Source organism: Macaca nemestrina, chromosome 12, assembly GCF_043159975.1.
Source record: "Macaca nemestrina isolate mMacNem1 chromosome 12, mMacNem.hap1, whole genome shotgun sequence".
Taxonomy (NCBI): domain Eukaryota; kingdom Metazoa; phylum Chordata; class Mammalia; order Primates; family Cercopithecidae; genus Macaca; species Macaca nemestrina.
The window spans coordinates 118,320,132-118,343,103 of NC_092136.1; the positions used below are offsets into that span (position 1 = coordinate 118,320,132).

The following is a 22,972-nucleotide window of genomic DNA, read 5'->3' on the forward strand; positions in this document are numbered from 1 at the left end:
CACAGTGCCCAATACTGTACTTTTTTACATAGTCATTATAATGAATATGTATTGACTTAAATATATGCCAGTGGACTACTAAAACCCAAAGTATATAAGGAGGGTATGGTTGATTATGTTTTTCTACATATTATTTGACATACTTCTATCTTCCCATGTTCTTACTATAGTTTGTATATTGCCAAGTCTGTTGTGAGCCCTTCCACAAGTTTTGTTTAGAGGAGAACGAGCGCCCTCTGGAGGACCAGCTGGAAAATTGGTGTTGTCGTCGCTGCAAATTCTGTCACGTTTGTGGAAGGCAACATCAGGCTACAAAGGTACAAAACTTGGTAATAGAACTACAGCTGGACCTCTGTGTCAGTGGGTTCTGTATCCCTGGACTCAACCAATCTTGGATTGATTATATCTGGGAAAAAATTAGTAGCTGCCTCTGTACTCTACGTGAACAGACTTTTTCTTGTCATTATTTGCTAAACAATACAGTATAACAACTATTTACATTGTATTAGGTATGATAAGTAATCTAGAGATAATTTAAAGTATATGGCGAGCAGATCACTTGAGGCCAGGAGTTCGAGACCATCTGAGCTAACATGGTGAAACCCCATCTCTACTAAAAATACAAAAAATTAGCCAGGCGTGGTGGTGGTCACCTGTAGTCCCAGCTACTTGGGAGGCTGAGGCAGGAAAATCTCTTGAACTTTGGACTCAGAGGTTGCAGTGAGCCACTCCAGCCTGTGGTGCAGTCTGTCACGCCAGCCTGGGTGACAGAGTGAGACTCCATCTCAAAAAAAAATAAGTATATGGGAGGATGTGCATTTTCTTATATGCAAATGCTGCACCATTTTGTCTAAGGGACTTGAGCATCCATGGACTTTGGTATCCTCTGGGGGTCCTGGAACCAGTCCCTCACGGAAATCAAGGGTGACTGTGCTCAGAGTATTGCTTTCTTTTTCGATCTCTATTTCTGTCTTCCAGTTAAGATTTTGTATCTATATTATTTCTCTTTTTGCTTAGTCTGTCTTTAGTATTTAATTGGGTGTCATCAGTTGCCCATTTTGTGTTTTAATTTTGGAACAATGGCAGAAAACATGATACTGAATAAAATTCCAAAAATAAGTCAAATCTCCCTAGTAAGAATGCTGATCACCAAGTGCCTTTGGCAGGAGTAAATAATGCGTGAGGAAATTAAAACTTACAGTTGTGTGCTCTACTTACTTGCCAGTAAATGTGAAATGGGGTGCTAAGTAATAGGTGTTGGGTGAAGGTAATATGATGCTCATCATTTTGCCATTATATTTTCTTACAGCAGCTGCTGGAGTGTAATAAGTGCCGAAACAGCTATCACCCTGAGTGCCTGGGACCAAACTACCCCACCAAACCCACAAAGAAAAAGAAAGTTTGGGTAAGTTATACACATGATGCTCTTTTATAGAGAACCGTCCTGTGACTATTGGGCCTATGTAACTTGTATTACAAATATCTATGCTTGAGGATGTCAGTATGACAATCTTTTTGCCTCATTACTAGGAAATCATCTCAGTAGAGAAATGAAATCTATAAATGGATGCATTTGAGAACCTTTTAGTTAAGGAAAGATATTAAAAACAAATTCCTGTTGAATTTATTTTCCTCTTTTCTAGATCTGTACCAAGTGTGTTCGCTGTAAGAGCTGTGGATCCACAACTCCAGGCAAAGGGTGGGATGCACAGTGGTCTCACGATTTCTCACTGTGCCATGACTGCGCCAAGCTCTTTGCTAAAGGTACCCAAAAAGCCAGTTTTGCCAACTTTCGGAGGTTGTACTTGGTGTTTTGGAGGTGAACTAGACTCTCTAGTGAAATGAAATAAAAAGTCTCACACATTATGTCAAGGATACCATTTAGACACATTTCCTAAGTTCCTGTTTAGAACTTAGCAACTAGAAATGTCTTGTTAGTTCATATGGGAAGTGTTAAGAGGACTTTTCATTATAACTAACCACAAAGAAATCCTCTAAGCTAGTATTTCCCAAAGTGTGGTATATATATTATACATTTGTTTATTTCAGAAGTGATTTTAGTTGGTACCCAAACATTTTCTTTTAATAGTTATATTAGAAAAAATATTAATATAACTAATACATTAAACCTATTATATTACTGACTTAGGATAATCATATAAAGTTCAGTATTTTAACTAAGATAAGCAGATCAGTTTGAAGAAGTTCATTAAGTAAAAAATAATAGAGGAGATCTCTGTATATAAAGAAAATTTATGAAGGTTATGCAGAGTACTGAATCTTAGGAAGTGCTCCTCTAAGCTCTAATATAAATGCCCTAGAAATAAGGAAAAAGCTTACATGTACTGTTTCTGACTTCCATATTGCCACTTCCTTTTAAATATTTAAATATTTCTTTCAAATGTGTGAGAAATTTCTCTCTTCCATTCTTTTCTATTGTTTTACCTTGAAAATCTACCTTATGACCTTTATAAATGAAAACTAGTAAACTAAAGAAAACTAGTGGCGTATGAAGCTTTTCTGTGAGTATTTGAGGGGTTCAGAATAATCTTGAGACTGCAGATATGTGAACATTCCACAGTAGATCCATGCTGGTGTTCATGATCCCAGAAGAAGATTTAGATTGGGTTGGTATATGCAAGTCAAGGGCCGTAAAAACACATATACGTGAGCCAAAGCACTGCTGTAAACTTTGCTTTGCTTTCAGGAAACTTCTGCCCTCTCTGTGACAAATGTTACGATGATGATGACTATGAGAGTAAGATGATGCAATGTGGGAAGTGTGATCGCTGGGTCCATTCCAAATGTGAGAATCTTTCAGGTACAGAAGGTTGGAGTCTTTTTATTTCAGTTTTCTTCTTTATAGGTACTACTGCATTTATAAGCCTCTAGAGCACTTTAAACCTAAAATTATGGTTGTGTTGTTATTTGAAATCTCTAAAGTTTTTTTTTTTTGAGACAGAGTCTTGCTCTGTTGCCCAGGCTGGAGTGCAGTGGTGTGATCTCCACTCACTGCAAGCTCCGCCTCCCGGGTTTACGCCATTCTCCTGCCTCAGCCTCCAGAGTAGCTGGGACTACAGGCGCCCGCCACCGCGCCCGGCTAATTTTTTGTATTTTTAGTAGAGACGGGGCTTCACAGTGTTAGCCAGGATAGTCTCCATCTCCTGACCTTGTGATCCGCCCGTCTCGGCCTCCCGAAGTGCTGGGATTACAGGCGTGAGCCACCGCGCCCGGCCTAAATTTATTTTTTAGTTTCTAGAATAAGCAGCATTGTATTACATTTGTGCTCACTTATCTTGAATATATGCCTTTAAAGTATTTATTTGCTGTCCTTTGTGGGTTCCATAACCTGATTCTCAATAACCAAATTCAGGATTGGTGTTAATTAATAATGCCACTTTTTGAGATCAATATGTGTGATATCCAGGAGGATATTAGAATCTTAATGTGGTGCCCAACATATGGCTTTATAGTAAGTTCAGTGGAATAGTTTCCTCTTCTTCCTCTCTCCCATTCTTCAGAGGACCTCATCATGGTAGGTTTTTGTTTTCTTAGATGAGATGTATGAGATTCTATCTAATCTGCCAGAAAGTGTGGCCTACACTTGTGTGAACTGTACTGAGCGGCACCCTGCAGAGTGGCGACTGGCCCTTGAAAAAGAGCTGCAGATTTCTCTGAAGCAAGTTCTGACAGCTTTGTTGAATTCTCGGACTACCAGCCATTTGCTACGCTACCGGCAGGTAGGCCAAGTCTCATTTTTTTTCTGAGAGCTTGTTCTTAGGTAGTTTTTACGTAGTGTTTCTCTTTTGTTTTGCTTCATTCTCCTCACTTAATTTTTAGTTACTTGTTGTGGCTATAACCATTAGGAAAATATTTAGAGCCAAGAGTAGGACCTTCTTTAGAGTAAGAAATGGGAAGGAGCTGTATCTTCAAAGGTCTTGCTGTTATAATGAGAAATTTGGACTTTATACTCTGAACGTGATGGGGAGCCAGTGAAGCACTTCACCCAAGACAGTAACCTGATCAGAGTTGCTTCTTAGAAAATATTATTCTGACTGGAGTGGAGAAGGACTGGAGATACCTGAGCCTAGAGGCAGGATTCGTAGTTAGGAGACAGTTATAGTAATCAATTGGAAAAACACTTTCTGTCTATGTAAGTTGTGAACTTTACACATTTATAAAGTAGTCATTAGAAGAACCATATGGATCACTTTTAACTCAGAGCTAAGCTGCTGTTTTATCTTTTAATAGAGCTCCCTTTTTTTTAATAGGAAAGTTAGCTGCTTTCTATGTTATACTCAAAAGGAACTGAACACAGTTTCAGCTTCTTCATACTAGGTTTGGAAATTACCAAGAAAAGTTCCTAAGTTAGCCTAGCTAAGCTATTACATAACAGTCTCATTTTTAACTTTCCTTTTCTATTTGAGAAATCTGATTATTTTCATGTTCTTTGGAATATGAAATGAATATGAATCATTCAGTACCATCTTTATTAATTTTAATAGAATTTGCATGGACACCTTGGTTTTAGTGTTAGATAAAAGCAACATATCTTTCCTGGCAATAGGCTGCCAAGCCTCCAGACTTAAATCCCGAGACAGAGGAGAGTATACCTTCCCGCAGCTCCCCCGAAGGACCTGATCCACCAGTTCTTACAGAGGTCAGCAAACAGGATGATCAGCAGCCTTTAGATCTGGAAGGAGTCAAGAGGAAGATGGACCAAGGGAATTACACATCTGTGGTATGTTTCTACAGCGAGCCATCAAAATTTCTAGTGCCAGTGTAGCTTCCTTGGATCTGTGGGGCATGAGGCTGAGTATAAGTAAATTAAAAAATGATTTGTATTATATTTAGAAATGTCACATGGCTTTAGAAACCAAAAAATGTATGAGTTATTTTAGCTTTGTGTTTCAGAAGAAGGGTTATGAAAGGGAAGGTAATGTCTTAAAATAGTTCTTTTATTTCACTTTCATCTCAGTTTTCTGAAAATTATTTTTATATTAAGAGGAAGCACTAACAAACTGTTGATGTGGAAAATGCTAATGTGAAATTAATTGGTTCTCCCTCCCCTTTTGAGATCAGATCTGAATAATGTGCCTTTCTTTATAAGATCTTCATTTGTAGATAGATGCCTGTTAATTTTATGATTTTAAGAATGTATAGGAAATGATCATTTATTATCTCATGGTCTATATTTGCTATTCTGTTCTTTATTATTATTTTTGAGATGGAGTCTCGCTCTGTTACCCAGGCTAGAAGGCAGTGACAGGATCTCAGCTCACTGCAACCTCCGCCTCCCATGTTCAAGTGATTCTCCTGCTTCAGCCTCCTGAGTAGCTAGGATTACAGGCATGCGCCATCATGCCTGGCTAACTTTGTATTTTTAGTAGAGATGGGGTTTCACCATGTTGGCTAGGCTGGTCTTGAACTCCTGACCTCAAGTGATCCACCCACATCAGCCTCCCAAAGTGCTGGGATTACAGGCCTGAGACACTGTTTGCTTATTTTAATCCAAATTAAAAACTGTGGACCTGCTTGGATAATTTATCATGATACAGCCAATTTGTTTGCATTCTTACCTCATTAGCCTGGCATCTCTTAATTGCCACAGGTTAATTGTGAATTGAATCTCAAAGGTCTCAGCCAAAGAGTATTATACCACATTAAAATAGGGTACGAGTTTTCTGTTGGATCTCTGTGCTGGATGATTAGGGAGGAAAAAGGAAATGGTTTTTAGAACACACTGTTTTAAGAATAATTAACATTTTGTTTTTGTATACAGTTGGAGTTCAGTGATGATATTGTGAAGATCATTCAAGCAGCCATTAATTCAGATGGAGGACAGCCAGAAATTAAAAAAGCCAACAGCATGGTCAAGTCCTTCTTCATTCGGGTGAATGATATTACTAATTCATGGTTTTAATGCTTACCTATAAGTAACTACCCTGTGAATACAATGAACTTATTCTCTTCTACTTTTTGCTTTGTCATGTCTATGAAACATCTTTGGTTTAATTTGATCCTCTGATTCTTTGAGAGGAATTTGGTGAGGTTGCCAGAGTGGATGGATCTTTCCCTTGGTGGCCTGAAATTATCCTCATATTGACAGAGAAGCTGGTTTGAAGTTTTTTCATGTGGTATCTAAATGAATGTTTACATATTTACATTTTGTTTGTGTTTTATTTTAGCAAATGGAACGTGTTTTTCCATGGTTCAGTGTCAAAAAGTCCAGGTTTTGGGAGCCAAATAAAGTATCAAGCAAGTAAGTGAATTTAGCATCACTTTTTTTTTCTCCTCATCGGCTAGAAGTCTGAGAGTTCTCGTATTTCTAGATTGCAGTTTTCCTAAAGGTTTTAATACTAGAAATGAATTGGTTGAAATGCCTTTTCGGTGCTGTTTTGAGGACTACACTTAATGTTTGTTATAGGCAGTTGCCTTTTTGTTCTTTACTTTTGTATTTGTTTTATTGTAAGGAGCTTGGTTTAATTGTGACAAAAGTACAATACATGTGTGATATAGCCATGTAGCTGGCCTTGTTATAAATGGGTTCTGTTTGACTGATAGTTCAAATGGTGCTTTGTACTGCTCTTGATTTTCCATATGTAAATTCTTTTGATTTGATTTGATTTGATTAATTTTTTTTTTTGAGACGGGGTCTTGTTCTGTTGCCCAGCTGGAGTGCAGTGGCGTGATCTCGGCTCACTACAACCTCTGCCTCCCTGGTTCAAGTGATTCTCCTCCCTCAGCTTCCCAAGTAGTTGGGACAACAGGCGGGTACCACCACGTCCAGCTAATTTTTATATTTTAATAGAGACTGGGTTTCACCATTTGGGCCAGGATGGTCTTGATCTCTTGACCTCGTGATCTGCCTGCCTTACCCTTCCAAAGTGCTGGGATTACAGGCGTGAGCCCCCACGTCTGGCCTCTTTTGATTTTTTGATAGGGTTATCATTTGTTTCAGCAAGTTTAACCAAGAGTCATATGTTGAGATATTTTTTAAAATATTAAGTTCTGTGTACTTCTGCAGTTTTCCAAATGCTGTGACTTGTTCTTATATTCTGTGAATGGCTCGTACATGGGGCAACAGGTGATATCAAGAATTTGATTATTTTATACAGTTCTAGGTATACTGTAGGAGTTCAATAAATGCTTGTTGAATCAATTATTTTCAGCAGTGGGATGTTACCAAACGCAGTGCTTCCACCTTCACTTGACCATAATTATGCTCAGTGGCAGGAGCGAGAGGAAAACAGCCACACTGAGCAGCCTCCTTTAATGAAGAAAATTATTCCAGCTCCCAAACCCAAAGGGCCTGGAGAACCAGACTCACCAACTCCTCTGCATCCTCCTACACCACCAATTTTGAGTAAGCCACCAAAAGGAGCGTCATCACCCATTTCCCTCTAGATGCAGACGATTGACTTTGTGAATCCAGTTCACTAAAATTAGATATACTTGGCTATCAGAAAGGAATTTTAAGGTCATCCTTAAATGTAATACCATCATTAATTTTGCTTCACTTGAGGTGTTAATGAGGACTTGATATAAATACTCTTGAGTATTGTAACATAGATAATGAGATAGCGTTACTCTGAACACTTTGAAAAGTGGTTATTTTATAGGCTGTAGGCTATGTAAGCTAATTGTTTTCTTTTTTCCTGGAAATCAGACATAGTATTGCCAATTTTAACTGGATCTCAAGGTATTGATGGGAGTCTTTTGGATTTCAAGGTACTGATAGGAGTCGAGAAGACAGTCCAGAGCTGAACCCACCCCCAGGCATAGAAGACAATAGACAGTGTGCTTTATGTTTGACATATGGTGATGACAGTGCTAATGTAAGTACTTTGCGACACAGGGCCCTAGTTAATACATACCCCAAAAGAACTGTTTGTCCTTGTGTCCATACTTGATGACTGGGTGCCATTTATTTAATGAACTTACTTACAACTTACTAATTTATAACTTTTATTTACCTATAACTTATTAACTTGTAACTTTTATTTATTTGTCACTTAGTTCAAACTTTTATTTATTTGGCACTTGGAGCTTTTTAATGACTGATTTTCTTGATTAAAAGGTGACTGATTTGCCTTAAACCCTTGATGTCTAGTAATTTGTAATGGAAGTTCCTCAAGAATATTTTGTGCAAGTTAATAAAATCTAAGTTGCATATTAAAAAACTTATGTTTCATATAGGATAGCAGAATGGTTAAGAGCCCCAGTTCTGCCGCCTGCCTGAACACATTTCTGTGCTTAACTGCCTACTTACTGACTTTGGCAAGTAGTTTAACCTCTCTGACCCTCAGTTTCATCTTTAAAATGAAGATAATAATGCTTACCTCAGAGTGGTTGTGAGGATTAAATGAAATAATGTATGTAAAACCTTTATTTAGTGCCTGGCACACATAGTAAGCCTACAATTTTTTTAAAAAGTTTTGGTTTTTTGTTTTTTTCTTTTTTGAAACGGAATTTCGCTCGTTGCCCAGGCTGGAGTGCAATGGCGCGATCTCAGCTCACTACAACCTCCGCCTCCCAGGTTTAAGCAATTCTCCTGCCTCAGCCTCCCGAGGAGCTGGATTACAGGCATGTGCCACCATGCCCGGCTAATTTTGTATTTTTAGTAGAGACGGGGTTTCTCCATGTTGGTCAGGCTGGCGATCCACCCACCTCATATACCAAAGTGGTGGGATTACAGGCGTGAGCCACTGTGCCCGGCCAAAAACTCTTAAATACAGTCTGAGAGAACTGACTTTGAAATACAGTTTATAGACGTCAGTGCACATTTTTATAAACTTACCACCTATTGCTCTTTTTGTTTGTTTGTTTTCTTTTGAGACCAGGCCTCGCCCTGTCACCTAGGCTAGAGTACAGTGGCATGATCTTGGCTCACTGCAATCTCGGCTTCCAAGCGATCCTCCTACCTCAGCCTCCTGAGTAGCTGAGACCACAGATGCGCACCACCATGCTGGCTAATTTTTTGTTTGTTTTTGTTGAGACGGAGTCTCCCTATGTTGCCCAGGCTGGTCTCAAACTCCTGGGCTCAAGAGATCCTACCGCTTCAGCCTCCCAAAGTGCTGGGATTATAGACGTGAACCACCATACCCAGCTCATTTTTTTATTCTCTAGATTTGTAAAATAGTTTCAGTCTATGGAAAAAGTAATCTAGAAAAGAAGGAAGTGGAAACAGAGCAACGTTGCAAAATGAATTCTGATTTCTGTGTGCCTCCCTGCATTAAAGAATTACAGTTGCTTTCTTGAGGTTATCCTCACTGAAGAAAAGCTAATGCCGAGGAAAACCTCCTTTGGCATTATATTCTTTAGGAAAAAAGAAATCTCTATTTTATAGGATGCTGGTCGTTTGCTATATATTGGCCAAAATGAGTGGACACATGTAAATTGTGCTCTGTGGTCTGCGGAAGTGTTTGAAGATGATGACGGATCACTAAAGAATGTGCATATGGCTGTGATCAGGGGCAAGCAGCTGGTAAGACCTTATGGGTAAATTTTATGCAAGGGATTCCCTCTCAGTTTCCAGATATTCTTCCTGTGGGTGAATATGGCCTCACTGATATTTTTCACAGTGCCATCAGGGTAGTTAGCCAACAAGTATTGATATACATAATTCAACAGACTACCAATAGATAAAATGAATTGTAGGAACTGCAGAATGGGATGAGTCTATAGAGGAGATGGTAAACGTCTTAAAACATCTGAAAATCTGAATAGGGCTCTTTTCTTTTTGGATTTTTAGAGATGTGAATTCTGCCAAAAGCCAGGAGCCACCGTGGGTTGCTGTCTCACATCCTGCACCAGCAACTATCACTTTATGTGTTCCCGAGCCAAGAACTGTGTCTTTCTGGATGATAAAAAAGTGTATTGCCAACGACATCGGGATTTGATCAAAGGCGAAGTGAGAGAGCTTCAGTTGCTTTTAAAAAAAAAAAATAAAGACTATTTTTTAGAGTAGTTTTAGGTTCACAGCAAAATTGACTGGAAGGTACAGAGATTTCCCATATACCCCCTGCACCCACATATGCACAGCCTCCCCCATTATCAGCATCCCCCACTGGAGTGGTGCATTTGTTACAATGGATAAACCTACACTGGACACATGGTTATTACCTTGAGTCTGTAGTTTACATTAGCTTTCACTCTTGGTGTTGTACATTCTGTGGGTTTGGATGAATATATAATGACATATAGCCCCCATTATAACATCATATGGAGTATTTTCACTGCCTTAAACATCCTCTGCGCTCTGCCTATTCACCCCTGCCTCTCCCCAACCCTGGGCAAACACTGATGTTTTTATTATCTCCATAGTCTTGCCATTTGCAGAGTTTCACATAGTTGGAATCATATAGTACATAGCCTTTTCAGGCTGGCGTCTTCTGCTTAGCATTTAAGTTTCTTTCAAGTCTTTTCATGGCTTATTTAGTTGCTTTTTGAATTATTTAGAAATTCAAAATAAAAATACAAAAATATAGCAAGATGATAAACTGTTTTGCTTTTCTATTAGGTGTTCCTAGAGGCACTATCTCTTTTGGGAAATACAGAAGTGTCCTGCTAAGTGAAACAGAAGGATGCTTTTGAGATATGCTGTGTGCCTTCCACTCTGAGACAGTCAGGATCATGAGTATAATGTGCAAAGGGACAGCCTATTAACAGCTACCATGGGTTTTATTTAAGGTGGTTCCTGAGAATGGATTTGAAGTTTTCAGAAGAGTGTTTGTGGACTTTGAAGGAATCAGCTTGAGAAGGAAGTTTCTCAATGGCTTGGAACCAGAAAATATCCACATGATGATTGGTATGACCTAGCCTTGGTTATTGGGGAAGGCTGTATATATCATTGGGGAAATTTCTGGTTATAAATTTCAGTTATAAAATGACCCTCAGTGTGGTATCTCACGCCTGTAATCCCAGCACTTTGGGAAGCTGAGGCGGGCAGATCACTGGAGGTCAGGAGTTGGAGACCAGCCTGGCCAATGTGGCGAAACCCCATCTGTACTAAAAAAAATTAGCTGGGAGTGGTGGTGCATGCCTGTAATCCCAGCTACTTGGGAGGCTGAGGCATAGGAATCACTTGAACCCCGGAGGCAGAGGCTGCAGTGCGCTGAGATTGCACCACTGCACTCCAGCCTGGGCGATAGAGTGAGACTCTCTCAAAAAAATAAAATGACACTCATTATCTCCTCTAATCAGTTCTTCTTTCCTTGGTCAGGCTCTATGACAATCGACTGCTTAGGAATTCTAAATGATCTCTCTGACTGTGAAGATAAGCTCTTTCCTATTGGATATCAGTAAGTAGCACTATAAAGAGAAGACAGCAGCCCCACAACCTGAATACACTGAAGGTCATTAAATGTAGAGGCATACTTGTTAGCTACTTTAAACTGCTACTAAGAGTTAATTACTTAGTTTGCTAGTTCTCTGATTCATCTGCTTGTAGATTGGGACTAAAGCAGCATTTATGTTAGCTGAATCCAGTTATTGAAGGAAAGTATTATTGACATCATTTCAGAATTACTTAAAACCTAAGTAGAAAACACAAGGTCAGTCTCTTAAGATTCCTCCAAATTGTCGGGTGTGGTGGCTCTCGCCTGTAATCCCAGCACTTTGGGAGGCTGAGACGGGCGGATCATGTGGTCAGGAGATCGAGACCATCCTGGCGAACACGGTGAAACCCCATCTTTACTAAAAAATACAAAAAACTAGCTGGGCGAGGTGGCGGGCGCCTGTAGTCCCAGCTACACGGGAGGCTGAGGCAGGAGAATGGCGTAAACCCGGGAGGCGGAGCTTGCAGTGAGCTGAGATGCGGCCACTGCACTCCAGCCTGGGCGACAGAGCGAGACTCCATCTCAAAAAAAAAAAAAAAGATTCCTCCAAATTACATTTATCTCCATTCAGGAGTGCAGATTGTTTTCATGGATAAAACAGCTCATGCCCTGTTCCCAACTTTACATTTTATAAGTCCTTCTAAAACTATAAATCCCCACAATAATGATCAAAATTTTCAATAAGAATTTATAATCTTAGGCCGGGCACGGTGGCTCAAGCCTGTAATCCCAGCACTTTGGGAGGCCGAGGCAGGCGGATCACGAGGTCAGGAGATCGAGACCATCCTGGCAAACATGGTGAAACCCTGTCTCTATTAAAAATACAAAAAATTAGGCGGGTGTGGTGGCTGGCACCTGTAGTCCCAGCTACTCGGGAGGCTGAGGCAGGAGAGTGGCGAGAACCTGGGAGGCGGAGCTTGCAGTGAGCCAAGATCCGGCCACTGCACTCCAGCCTGGGCGACAGAGCAAGACTCCGTCTCAAAAAAAAGAAAAAAAAAAAAAGAATTTATAATCTTACCTATATGAAGCAAGTTGTTAAAATGTCTAACAAGCTAACAATACAAGTTCAAAATTCCCCTTCTACCGCTCTCGCGTTGGAGTCTCATTCTGCAATATATGCTCCAACTTACTCTATTCCTATTCCGATGACACAGTCTGTGCTCCACATTTAGCTGGCAGCTTTTCACACAAACCAGACTCCACTAGCATTCAGCAAATTTGAAGCAGTTACATTTCTCTTGTCTCATGGGGCTTTTCTCCCAAAGGAAACACCACAGGTTTGCCCTTTGTTTTATTTTCGGACCATACTTTGTATACATTGTAAGGCGGTAGTTCTGTCCTGAAGGCCAAAACTAATTTTTGTAGTAGTTAATATTTTTCTTTCTCTTGCTTTTAGGATATTTTACTATATTTGGTGCCTGCTTATGGTATAAGAAAAAAAGATCTTAGGCTATTTTCTGAGAGGCTAAGAAAAACCAAGGACTTCAAAAAGCTTGGAACAACCTAACTGGGGGAATCTGTACTAAGAACCCATGAAATAAAGCTAAATTCTGTAATTAAAAGGACCAGGGAACCTAGGATGAAGAGAGGTTTTGAAAAATACTAGTTTCTGTTTCTGTCCTCTCCCTTATGATGATTTTCCCAAATCTGTTTACCCAGGTGTTCCAGGGTATACTGGAGCACCACAGATGCTCGCAAGCGCTGTGTATATACGTGTAAGATAGTGGAGTGCCGTCCTCCAGTCGTAGAGCCGGATATCAACAGCACTGTTGAACATGATGAAAACAGGACCATTGCCCATAGTCCAACATCTTTTACAGGTTAGTCTTGAATCAAGACGGGACTTGAGGCTGGGCACAGTGGTTCATGCCTGTAATCCCAGCACTTTGGGAGGCTGAGGCAAGTGAAGCACTTGAGGCCAGGAGTTCAAGAACAGCCTGGCCAACATGGTGAAACCCCGTCTCTACTAAAAATGCAAAAAAAATAGCCAGGCATGGTGGCAGGCACCTGGAATCCCAGTAATTCCAGCCACTCGGGAGGCAGAGGCACAAGAATGACTTGAACCCGGGAGGCAGAGGTTGCAGTCAGCCAAGATCACGCCACTGCACTCCGACCTGGGTGACAGAGTGAGACTGTGTCTCAAAAAAAAAAAGAAAGATGGGTTGGAACTTGAATTCGATTCAGGGAGTACTATGATTGAAAGCTGGGGGAAAAGTCATTTACTTGGGAGGTCTCATTTGCTTCTAGTTTTACATTTACCTGATAGCTGACTTTCTATTGGTTAATTAGTTTGATATTTTAATTGGGCTTTTTCAGTTAAGAGTTTTTATTTCCTGCCACAGAAAGTTCATCAAAAGAGAATCAAAACACAGCTGAAATTATAAGTCCTCCATCACCAGACCGACCTCCTCATTCGCAAACCTCTGGCTCCTGTTACTATCATGTCATCTCAAAGGTCCCCAGGATTCGAACACCCAGTTATTCTCCGACACAGAGATCCCCTGGCTGTCGGCCATTGCCTTCTGCAGGTAAAAGACTTTATTGACCTACTTGACCTAAGAAGATCAGCCCAAAGATTAATTTGTAATTCTTTCAGGCAGCTTTATCTCGGTGACTTTTACTGATTGAAAATGTAGATTCCGGTTGGGTGCAGTGGCTCACCCCTGTAATCCTAGCATTCTGGGAGGCCAGGGCAGGTGGATCACCTGAGGTCAGGAGTTCAAGACCAGCATGGCCAACATGGTGAAACCCTGTCTCTACTAAAAATACAAAAATTAGCCGTGTGTGGCGGCACATGCTTGTAATCCCAGCTACCCGGGAGGCTGAGGCAGGAGAATCGCTGGAACCCAGGAGGTGGAGGTTGTAGTAAGTCAAGATCATACCACTGAACTCCAGCCTGGGTGACAGAGTGAGACATTGTCTCAAAAAAATAAATAATAAATAAATAGAAAATGTAGATTTCCAGTTATCTATAAATATATATATATGTGTATATATATATATATAGTCAAATCATTGAAACCAGTGACTTCTACACATTTGTTCTATCTACAATAGCATTTATTACTTTTTCTCTCTTGTTTAGGAAGTCCTACCCCAACCACTCATGAAATAGTCACAGTAGGTGATCCTTTACTCTCCTCTGGACTTCGAAGTATTGGCTCCAGGCGTCACAGTACCTCTTCCTTATCACCTCAGCGGTCCAAACTCCGGATAATGTCTCCAATGAGAACTGGGAATACTTACTCTAGGAATAATGTTTCCTCAGTCTCCACCATTGGGACCGCTACTGATCTTGAATCAAGTGCCAAAGCAGTTGATCATGTCTTAGGGCCACTGAATTCAAGTACTAGTTTAGGGCAAAACACTTCCACCTCTTCAAATTTGCAAAGGACAGTGGTTACTGTAGGCAATAAAAACAGTCACTTGGATGGATCTTCATCTTCAGAAATGAAGCAGTCCAGTGCTTCAGACTTGGCCTCCAAGAGCTCCTCTTTAAAGGGAGAGAAGACCAAAGTGCTGAGTTCCAAGAGCTCAGAGGGATCTGCACATAATGTGACTTACCCTGGAATTCCTAAACTGACCCCACAGGTTCATAACACAACATCTAGGGAACTGAATGTTAGTAAAATTGGCTCCTTTGCTGAACCCTCTTCGGTGTCGTTTTCTTCTAAAGAGGCCCTCTCCTTTCCACACCTCCATTTGAGAGGGCAAAGGAATGATCGAGACCAACACACAGATTCTACCCAATCAGCAAACCCCTCTCCAGATGAAGATACTGAAGTCAAAACCTTGAAGCTATCTGGAATGAGCAACAGATCATCCATTATCAATGAGCATATGGGATCTAGTTCCAGAGACAGGAGACAGAAAGGAAAAAAGTCTTGTAAAGAAACTTTCAAAGAAAAGCATTCCAGTAAATCTTTTTTGGAACCTGGTCAGGTGACAACTGGTGAGGAAGGAAACTTGAAGCCAGAGTTTATGGATGAGGTTTTGACGCCTGAGTATATGGGCCAAAGACCATGTAACAATGTTTCTTCTGATAAGATTGGTGATAAAGGCCTTTCTATGCCAGGAGTCCCCAAAGCTCCACCCATGCAAGTAGAAGGATCTGCCAAGGAATTACAGGCACCACGGAAACGCACAGTCAAAGTGACACTGACACCTCTAAAAATGGAAAATGAGAGTCAATCCAAAAACACCCTGAAAGAAAGTAGTCCTGCTTCCCCATTGCAAATAGAGTCAACATCTCCCCCAGAACCAATTTCAGCCTCTGAAAATCCAGCAGATGGTCCAGTGGCCCAACCAAGCCCCAATAATACCTCATGCCAGGATTCTCAAAGTAACAACTATCAGAATCTTCCAGTACAGGACAGAAACCTAATGCTTCCAGATGGCCCCAAACCTCAGGAGGATGGCTCTTTTAAAAGGAGGTATCCCCGTCGCAGTGCCCGTGCACGTTCTAACATGTTCTTTGGGCTTACCCCACTCTATGGAGTAAGATCCTATGGTGAAGAAGACATTCCATTCTATAGCAGCTCAACTGGGAAGAAGCGAGGCAAGAGATCGGCTGAAGGACAGGTGGATGGGGCCGATGACTTAAGCACTTCGGATGAAGACGACTTATACTATTACAACTTCACTAGAACAGTGATTTCTTCAGGTGGAGAGGAACGACTAGCATCCCATAATTTATTTCGGGAGGAGGAACAGTGTGATCTTCCGAAAATCTCACAGTTGGATGGTGTTGATGATGGGACAGAGAGTGATACTAGTGTCACAGCCACAACAAGGAAAAGCAGCCAGATTCCAAAAAGAAACGGTAAAGAAAATGGAACAGAGAACCTAAAGATTGATCGACCTGAAGATGCTGGGGAGAAAGAACATGTCATCAAGAGTTCTGTTGGCCACAAAAATGAGCCAAAGATGGATAACTGCCATTCTGTAAGCAGAGTTAAAACACAGGGACAGGACTCCTTGGAAGCTCAGCTCAGCTCATTGGAGTCAAGCCGCAGAGTCCACACAAGTACCCCCTCAGACAAAAATTTACTGGACACCTATAATACTGAGCTCCTGAAATCAGATTCAGACAATAACAACAGTGATGACTGTGGGAATATCCTGCCTTCAGACATTATGGACTTTGTACTAAAGAATACTCCATCCATGCAGGCTTTGGGTGAGAGCCCAGAGTCATCTTCATCAGAACTCCTGAATCTTGGTGAAGGTTTGGGTCTTGACAGTAATCGTGAAAAAGACATGGGTCTTTTTGAAGTATTTTCTCAGCAGCTGCCTACAACAGAACCTGTGGATAGTAGTGTCTCTTCCTCTATCTCAGCAGAGGAACAGTTTGAGTTGCCTCTAGAGCTACCATCTGATCTGTCTGTCTTGACCACCCGGAGTCCCACTGTCCCCAGCCAGAATCCCAGTAGACTAGCTGTAATCTCAGACTCAGGGGAGAAGAGAGTAACCATCACAGAAAAATCTGTAGCCTCCTCTGAAGGTGACCCAGCACTGCTGAGCCCAGGAGTAGATCCAACTCCTGAAGGCCACATGACTCCTGATCATTTTATCCAAGGACACATGGATGCAGACCACATCTCTAGCCCTCCTTGTGGTTCAGTAGAGCAAGGTCATGGCAACAATCAGGATTTAACTAGAAACAGTAGCACCCCTGGCCTTCAGGTACCTGTTTCCCCAACTGTTCCTATCCAGAACCAGAAGTACGTGCCCAATTCTACTGATAGTCCTGGCCCGTCTCAGATTTCCAATGCAGCTGTCCAGACCACTCCACCCCACCTGAAGCCAGCCACTGAGAAACTCATAGTTGTTAATCAGAACATGCAGCCACTTTATGTTCTCCAAACTCTTCCAAATGGAGTGACACAAAAAATCCAATTGACCTCTTCCGTTAGTTCTACACCCAGTGTGATGGAGACAAATACTTCAGTACTGGGGCCCATGGGAAGTGGTCTCACCCTCACCACAGGACTAAATCCAAGCTTGCCAACTTCTCAATCTTTGTTCCCTTCTGCTAGCAAAGGATTGCTACCCATGTCTCATCACCAGCACTTACATTCCTTCCCTACAGCTACTCAAAGTAGTTTCCCACCCAACATCAGCAGTCCTCCTTCAGGCCTGCTTATTGGGGTTCAGCCTCCTCCAGATCCCCAACTTTTGGTTTCAGAATCCAGCCAGAGGACAGACCTCAGTACCACAGTAGCCACTCCATCCTCTGGACTCAAGAAAAGACCCATATCTCGTCTACAGACCCGAAAGAATAAAAAACTTGCTCCCTCTAGTACCCCTTCAAACATTGCCCCTTCCGATGTGGTTTCTAATATGACATTGATTAACTTCACACCCTCCCAGCTTCCTAATCATCCCAATCTGTTAGATTTGGGGTCACTTAATACTTCATCTCATCGAACTGTCCCCAACATCATAAAAAGATCTAAATCTAGCATCATGTATTTTGAACCGGCACCCCTGTTACCACAGAGTGTGGGAGGAACTGCTGCCACAGCGTCGGGCACATCAACAATAAGCCAGGATACTAGCCACCTCACATCAGGGTCTGTGTCTGGCTTGGCATCCAGTTCCTCTGTCTTGAATGTTGTATCCATGCAAACTACCACAACCCCTACAAGTAGTGCACCAGTTCCAGGACACGTCACCTTAACCAACCCGAGGTTGCTTGGTACCCCAGATATTGGCTCAATAAGCAATCTTTTAATCAAAGCTAGCCAGCAGAGCCTGGGGATTCAGGACCAGCCTGTGGCTTTACCACCAAGTTCAGGAATGTTTCCACAACTGGGGACATCACAGACCCCCTCTACTGCTGCAATGACAGCAGCATCTAGCATCTGTGTGCTCCCCTCCACTCAGACTACAGGCGTAACAGCCGCTTCACCTTCTGGGGAAGCAGACGAACACTATCAGCTTCAGCATGTGAACCAGCTCCTTGCCAGCAAAACTGGGATTCATTCTTCCCAGCGTGATCTTGATTCTGCTTCAGGGCCCCAGGTATCCAACTTTACCCAGACGGTAGATGCTCCTAATAGCGTGGGGCTGGAGCAGAACAAGGCTTTATCCTCAGCTGTACAAGCCAGCTCCACCTCTCCTGGGGGTTCTCCATCCTCTCCATCCTCTGGACAGCGGTCAGCAAGCCCTTCAGTGCCGGGTCCCACTAAACCCAAACCAAAAACCAAACGGTTTCAGCTGCCTCTAGACAAAGGGAATGGCAAGAAGCACAAAGTTTCCCATTTGCGGACCAGTTCTTCTGAAGCACACATTCCAGACCAAGAAGCAACGTCCCTGACCTCAGGCACAGGGTGAGAGCCAAATACTAGCTAGGCTAGGTCTGTGGGATTTCATGCTGTAAATTAGGGGCTGTTGATGTGGTACTCTTCTGGGAGAGACACTCTTCTGTTCAAGTTGCGTTACTTGGGAGTTTTCTGGGTTTTGAATTTTTTTCTCTCTGAGTGGTGATTTATATAGCAAAATGTAGTTCCATCCATGGGCGGTTTGTCTCTTGGATAGAACCACATCTAATTACTTTTTGCTCTGATTTCAAACAGTGTTGCTGTTTGTTCCTGTTTCTTTTTTACTGAGGCTTATACTACAGAATGATTATTCTTATCTTGAGGGCAAAGCTCCCTCTGGTAAATCCACATAGAGTCCTTTTTTTAAAACTTTATCATTGAAAGCCAAGCGCAGTGACTCATATCTATAATCCCAGCACTTTAGAAGGCTGAGGCAGAAGGATTGCTTGAGCTCAGGAGTTCAAGATCAGCCTGTGCAAAATAGTAAGACCCTGTCTCTACAAAAAAGAATTTTTTTGTAGAGTGTGTGTGGTGTGGTGTTGCACACCTGTAGCCCCAGCTATTCAGGAGGCTGAGGTGGGAGGATTGTTTGAGCCCAAGAGTTAGAGGCTAAATGAGCCATGGTCATGCCATTGCACTCCAGCCTAGGTAGAGTGCATCTATGTAGCAACCACTTGGATCAAGATACAGAACATTTCTAGCAACCCACAAGGGTGCCTTCTCTTATAAGGTCAGTGCCCCCTCAAAGTAACCATTATTCTAACCTTTATGACCTTAGGTCAGTTTTGCTGGCTTATAGACTTTATCAGATCCTGATAGAGCCATTTCTTTCGACTCACCTCCACATTCTGTACATATTTACTGGTGGTTTGTCTTGAAAAGATACAAACGCCTGTGTTCCAGGACTCCAGGAGCAGAGGCTGAGCAGCAGGACACAGCTAATGTGGAGCAGTCCTCCCAGAAGGAATGTGGGCAACCTGCAGGGTAAGCTGAAGAATTTGTCCTTTAAGACTAAGCTCTCGGCCGGGCATGGTGGCTCACGCCTGTAATCCCAGCACTTTGGGAGGCCGAGATGGGCAGAGACTCTGTCTCAAAAAAAAAAAAAAAAAAAAAGACTAAGTTCTCAATTTTGTCCACCTCATTTAAAAAATAGTTCTTCCAGGCCAGGCTCACGTCTGTAATCGTAGCACTTTGGGAGGCCAAGGCGGGCAGATCACGAGGTCAGATCAAGACCATCCTGGCTAACATGGTGAAACCCCATCTTTACTAAAAATACAAAAATAATTAGCCGGGCATGGTAGTGGGTGCCTGTAGTCCCAGCTAGTCGGGAGGCTGAGGCAGGAGAATGGCGTGAACCCAGGAGGCGGAGCTTGCAGTGAGCTGAGATCCGGCCACTGCACTCCAGCCTGGGCGACAGAGCGAGACTCCATCTCAAAAAAAAAAAAAAGGTAAAAAAATAGTTCTTCCTGATTCACATTTTTGTTTTCTTGCCAAAGTTTTTTAAATGGGAATAATACAGGCTTGTAAAAAAGTAAACAAAAAATAGAACAGAGGAATTATTTAAGTAATGAATAGTAGTTTCCTGTTTGTCCCCCTCACCCCCGCCCAGTCTATTCCCTAGAGGTGGTCATTGCTAATAATTTGTTTTTATCTATGCAGACATTTCTATGCATATACAGATAAACATGGTATATATATGAATATGTATATGCTTTTTTACATAAAAGGAATAATACTGCACATACTGTTCTATATTTGGCTTTTCACTTATGTGCATCTTTCTATGCCAGTATATATAGGTGTGCTTCACTTTTTAAATCGCTGCCCCCAATTCTATTGTGTGGATCTACGGTAATTTAATGAGTCCTCTAGTGATATATATTTGGATTGTTTCCAGAATTTATTTAGTTTAAAAAAGTGAAAATTGGGCCTGGACACAGTGGCTCATGCCTCTAATCCCAACACTTTGGGAGACCAAGGCAGGAGGACTGCTTGAGCACAGGAGTTTGAAACCAACCTTGGAAACATAGGGAGACCCTGTCTCTACAAAAATTAAAAATTAGCCAGGCATGGTGGTGCACATCCACAGTCCAAGCTAAGGTAGGAGGATTGCTTGAGCCTGGGAATCGGAGGATGCAGCAAGCCGTGATTGCCACTGCACTCCATCCTGGACAACAAAGTGAGACTGTATCTCAAAAAAAAAAAAAAAAAAAAGTGAAAATTGGTGGTGGTTTATAAGCTCATGCAGCTTATTTTTTATTTTTAGTTAAACCAGCTAACTTATTTAAGTAACTTTAGAATTGCTTCTGACAAGTGTCCTTTCATTTTTTCTAATACTAAGAGTATGAGAAGAATTTCAAGGGCACAATTTACAACTTTAAAAACAGAAACAATGTCAGTATTTGGTAAAGAATCTCACAAAAGAGTTTTATATTATGTACCATACAGTGGTGTGGTGGTTGTATTCATTCCACAAGTTCTACAGAAAGCCCCCTGTGGTTCATTTTCTAACAGTTATTTTGTATACCAGAGCTGTATAGAAAATTATGGATGTTTTTCTTCGAATTGAAGAACTAACTGATATTATATCTTACATTTGGTTTTTATTTAGGCAAGTGGCTGTTCTTCCGGAAGTTCAGGTGACCCAAAATCCAGCAAATGAGCAAGAAAATACAGGTATGTGGGTGGGTAACAGGTTAGAATCCGAGAATATCAACGTTAAAAGGACCATGAAAATGACCCACTTTACCTACTTATTTTCTATGTTTAAAAAAAAAAAATCTAAGCTCCAAAGAAGTTAAGTGATTTGGCCCACATTGGAGACTGAAACTTGGCACACCTGTCTCTTGGTGCAGTGTTCTTCCAGTACATATTCTATGATCATCTGTCAGCTAAGGACTCAAGACAATACCCATACTCTTCTGCTATACTGGTTTTACCAGCACTGAGGTTTAAATAGCTAGTAATAACCTGACTTCACTTTTTAGTTGTCACTAAAGAAAACTAAGAACCATTTTTATTAGATAGTCAGATTTTGGTTACAATACCAGATACATCGCCATAGCATTTTCCATCAGCTCTAATGAATTTGATGAGGAAACAAATGGTCACTTTAAGATTAGAGAGTTCTGGCTATAACTCTTTGAGGACAGTTGCTTATTGAAAAACTATCAGATTGTCGTACCAGAAATTCTACCACAGAGACAACTTCATGTGAAAAAAATTCTGGTTTTAGTCACTATTTTCTAGCAATGACCTAGGCAAGCTCTTCGAGTCTTGGATTTGTTACATGTAAATGGGAATAATAAACCAACTGTGGAATGTGGTTAGGCTTAGAGATCATTTATGTAAAATACTCTACAGGTAGTCAGTGCTCAGTGAGCATTTGTTGCTGCAACCACTTTGGCCCCTATCTATTTTCTCCCTATTAGAACCTAAAACAGTGGAAGAAGAAGAAAGTAATTTCAGCTCTCCACTGATGCTTTGGCTTCAGCAAGAACAAAAGCGGAAGGAAAGCATTACTGAGAAAAAACCCAAGAAAGGACTTGTTTTTGAAATTTCCAGTGATGATGGCTTTCAGATCTGTGCAGAAAGTATTGAAGGTGAGTGGATTAAATCAGATTGACTCATCAGCAGAAGCCCTGTTTCAGCTAGAGCTTCATTTTCTGAGTATTAGCACCATTTAGGTGGTGGTTTTATGCTAGGAAGTATGGGGGATACCTGGAGGCATCATACATTTTCCTTGTCCTTGAGAAGTTTGTCTTGTTGGAGAAATAGCCATATTTTACATGAAAAATTAATGATACAGATTATGTTTTCAACATTGCACACACCTTAGCGGAGCCCATGAGAACCCTGCTTCCCCCCACCAGCCTTGTCTTTTGCCATTCCCTCATGCGCCTTCTGTGCCCTTCTCTCTCCCTTGTGTGTCTTCACACATGCTTTCTCCTCTGCCTGGAGTTCTCTCCCTGCCCTCAGTCACCTGGTGAGCTCCAGCTCACCCTTCAAGATCCAGCTCAGACGGTCTTTCCTGACCTTCTGAGGTAGCTAAGCCCTCCCTCTCCCTCCTTTTGAATCTTACATGTTCTTCTCTCATAGCTTAAAATTTGTTTTGTACATGTTTGTTTACTTTTATCACTCACTCAACAGCGAACTCTTCATAAGGGCTGGAATTTTATTTTATTTTCTTTTTTTTTTTTTTTGAGACGGAGTCTCGCTCTGTCACCCAGGCTGGAGTGCAATGGCTGGACCTCAGCTCACTGCAAGCTCCGCCTCCCGGGTTTACGCCATTCTCCTGCCTCAGCCTCC

The 22,972-nt window shown here is 41.6% G+C and overlaps 1 protein-coding gene across 8 annotated transcripts in view; it reads left to right on the forward strand.

The window, feature by feature from the left end:
* The window catches only part of LOC105476407 (lysine methyltransferase 2A), a 94,239-nt gene that overhangs the window by 53,833 nt on the left and 17,434 nt on the right, over window positions 1-22,972 (forward strand). For 5 of the 8 annotated variants that reach the window (XM_071075637.1, XM_071075640.1, XM_071075642.1 and 2 more), the window contains 20 exons: window positions 171-317; window positions 1,310-1,405; window positions 1,644-1,764; window positions 2,708-2,830; window positions 3,556-3,740; window positions 4,568-4,741; window positions 5,783-5,893; window positions 6,189-6,262; window positions 7,173-7,366; window positions 7,732-7,838; window positions 9,350-9,487; window positions 9,755-9,913; window positions 10,693-10,810; window positions 11,225-11,303; window positions 12,999-13,159; window positions 13,682-13,867; window positions 14,425-18,673; window positions 19,568-19,648; window positions 21,276-21,340; window positions 22,096-22,266. In XM_071075637.1, coding sequence (XP_070931738.1) covers window positions 171-317; window positions 1,310-1,405; window positions 1,644-1,764; window positions 2,708-2,830; window positions 3,556-3,740; window positions 4,568-4,741; window positions 5,783-5,893; window positions 6,189-6,262; window positions 7,173-7,366; window positions 7,732-7,838; window positions 9,350-9,487; window positions 9,755-9,913; window positions 10,693-10,810; window positions 11,225-11,303; window positions 12,999-13,159; window positions 13,682-13,867; window positions 14,425-18,673; window positions 19,568-19,648; window positions 21,276-21,340; window positions 22,096-22,266 — 6,739 coding nt within the window. The remainder of the gene's footprint in view (window positions 1-170; window positions 318-1,309; window positions 1,406-1,643; window positions 1,765-2,707; window positions 2,831-3,555; window positions 3,741-4,567; window positions 4,742-5,782; window positions 5,894-6,188; window positions 6,263-7,172; window positions 7,367-7,731; window positions 7,839-9,349; window positions 9,488-9,754; window positions 9,914-10,692; window positions 10,811-11,224; window positions 11,304-12,998; window positions 13,160-13,681; window positions 13,868-14,424; window positions 18,674-19,567; window positions 19,649-21,275; window positions 21,341-22,095; window positions 22,267-22,972) is intronic. The other 3 variants (XM_071075639.1, XM_071075641.1, XM_071075638.1) reach the window with 2 other exon arrangements.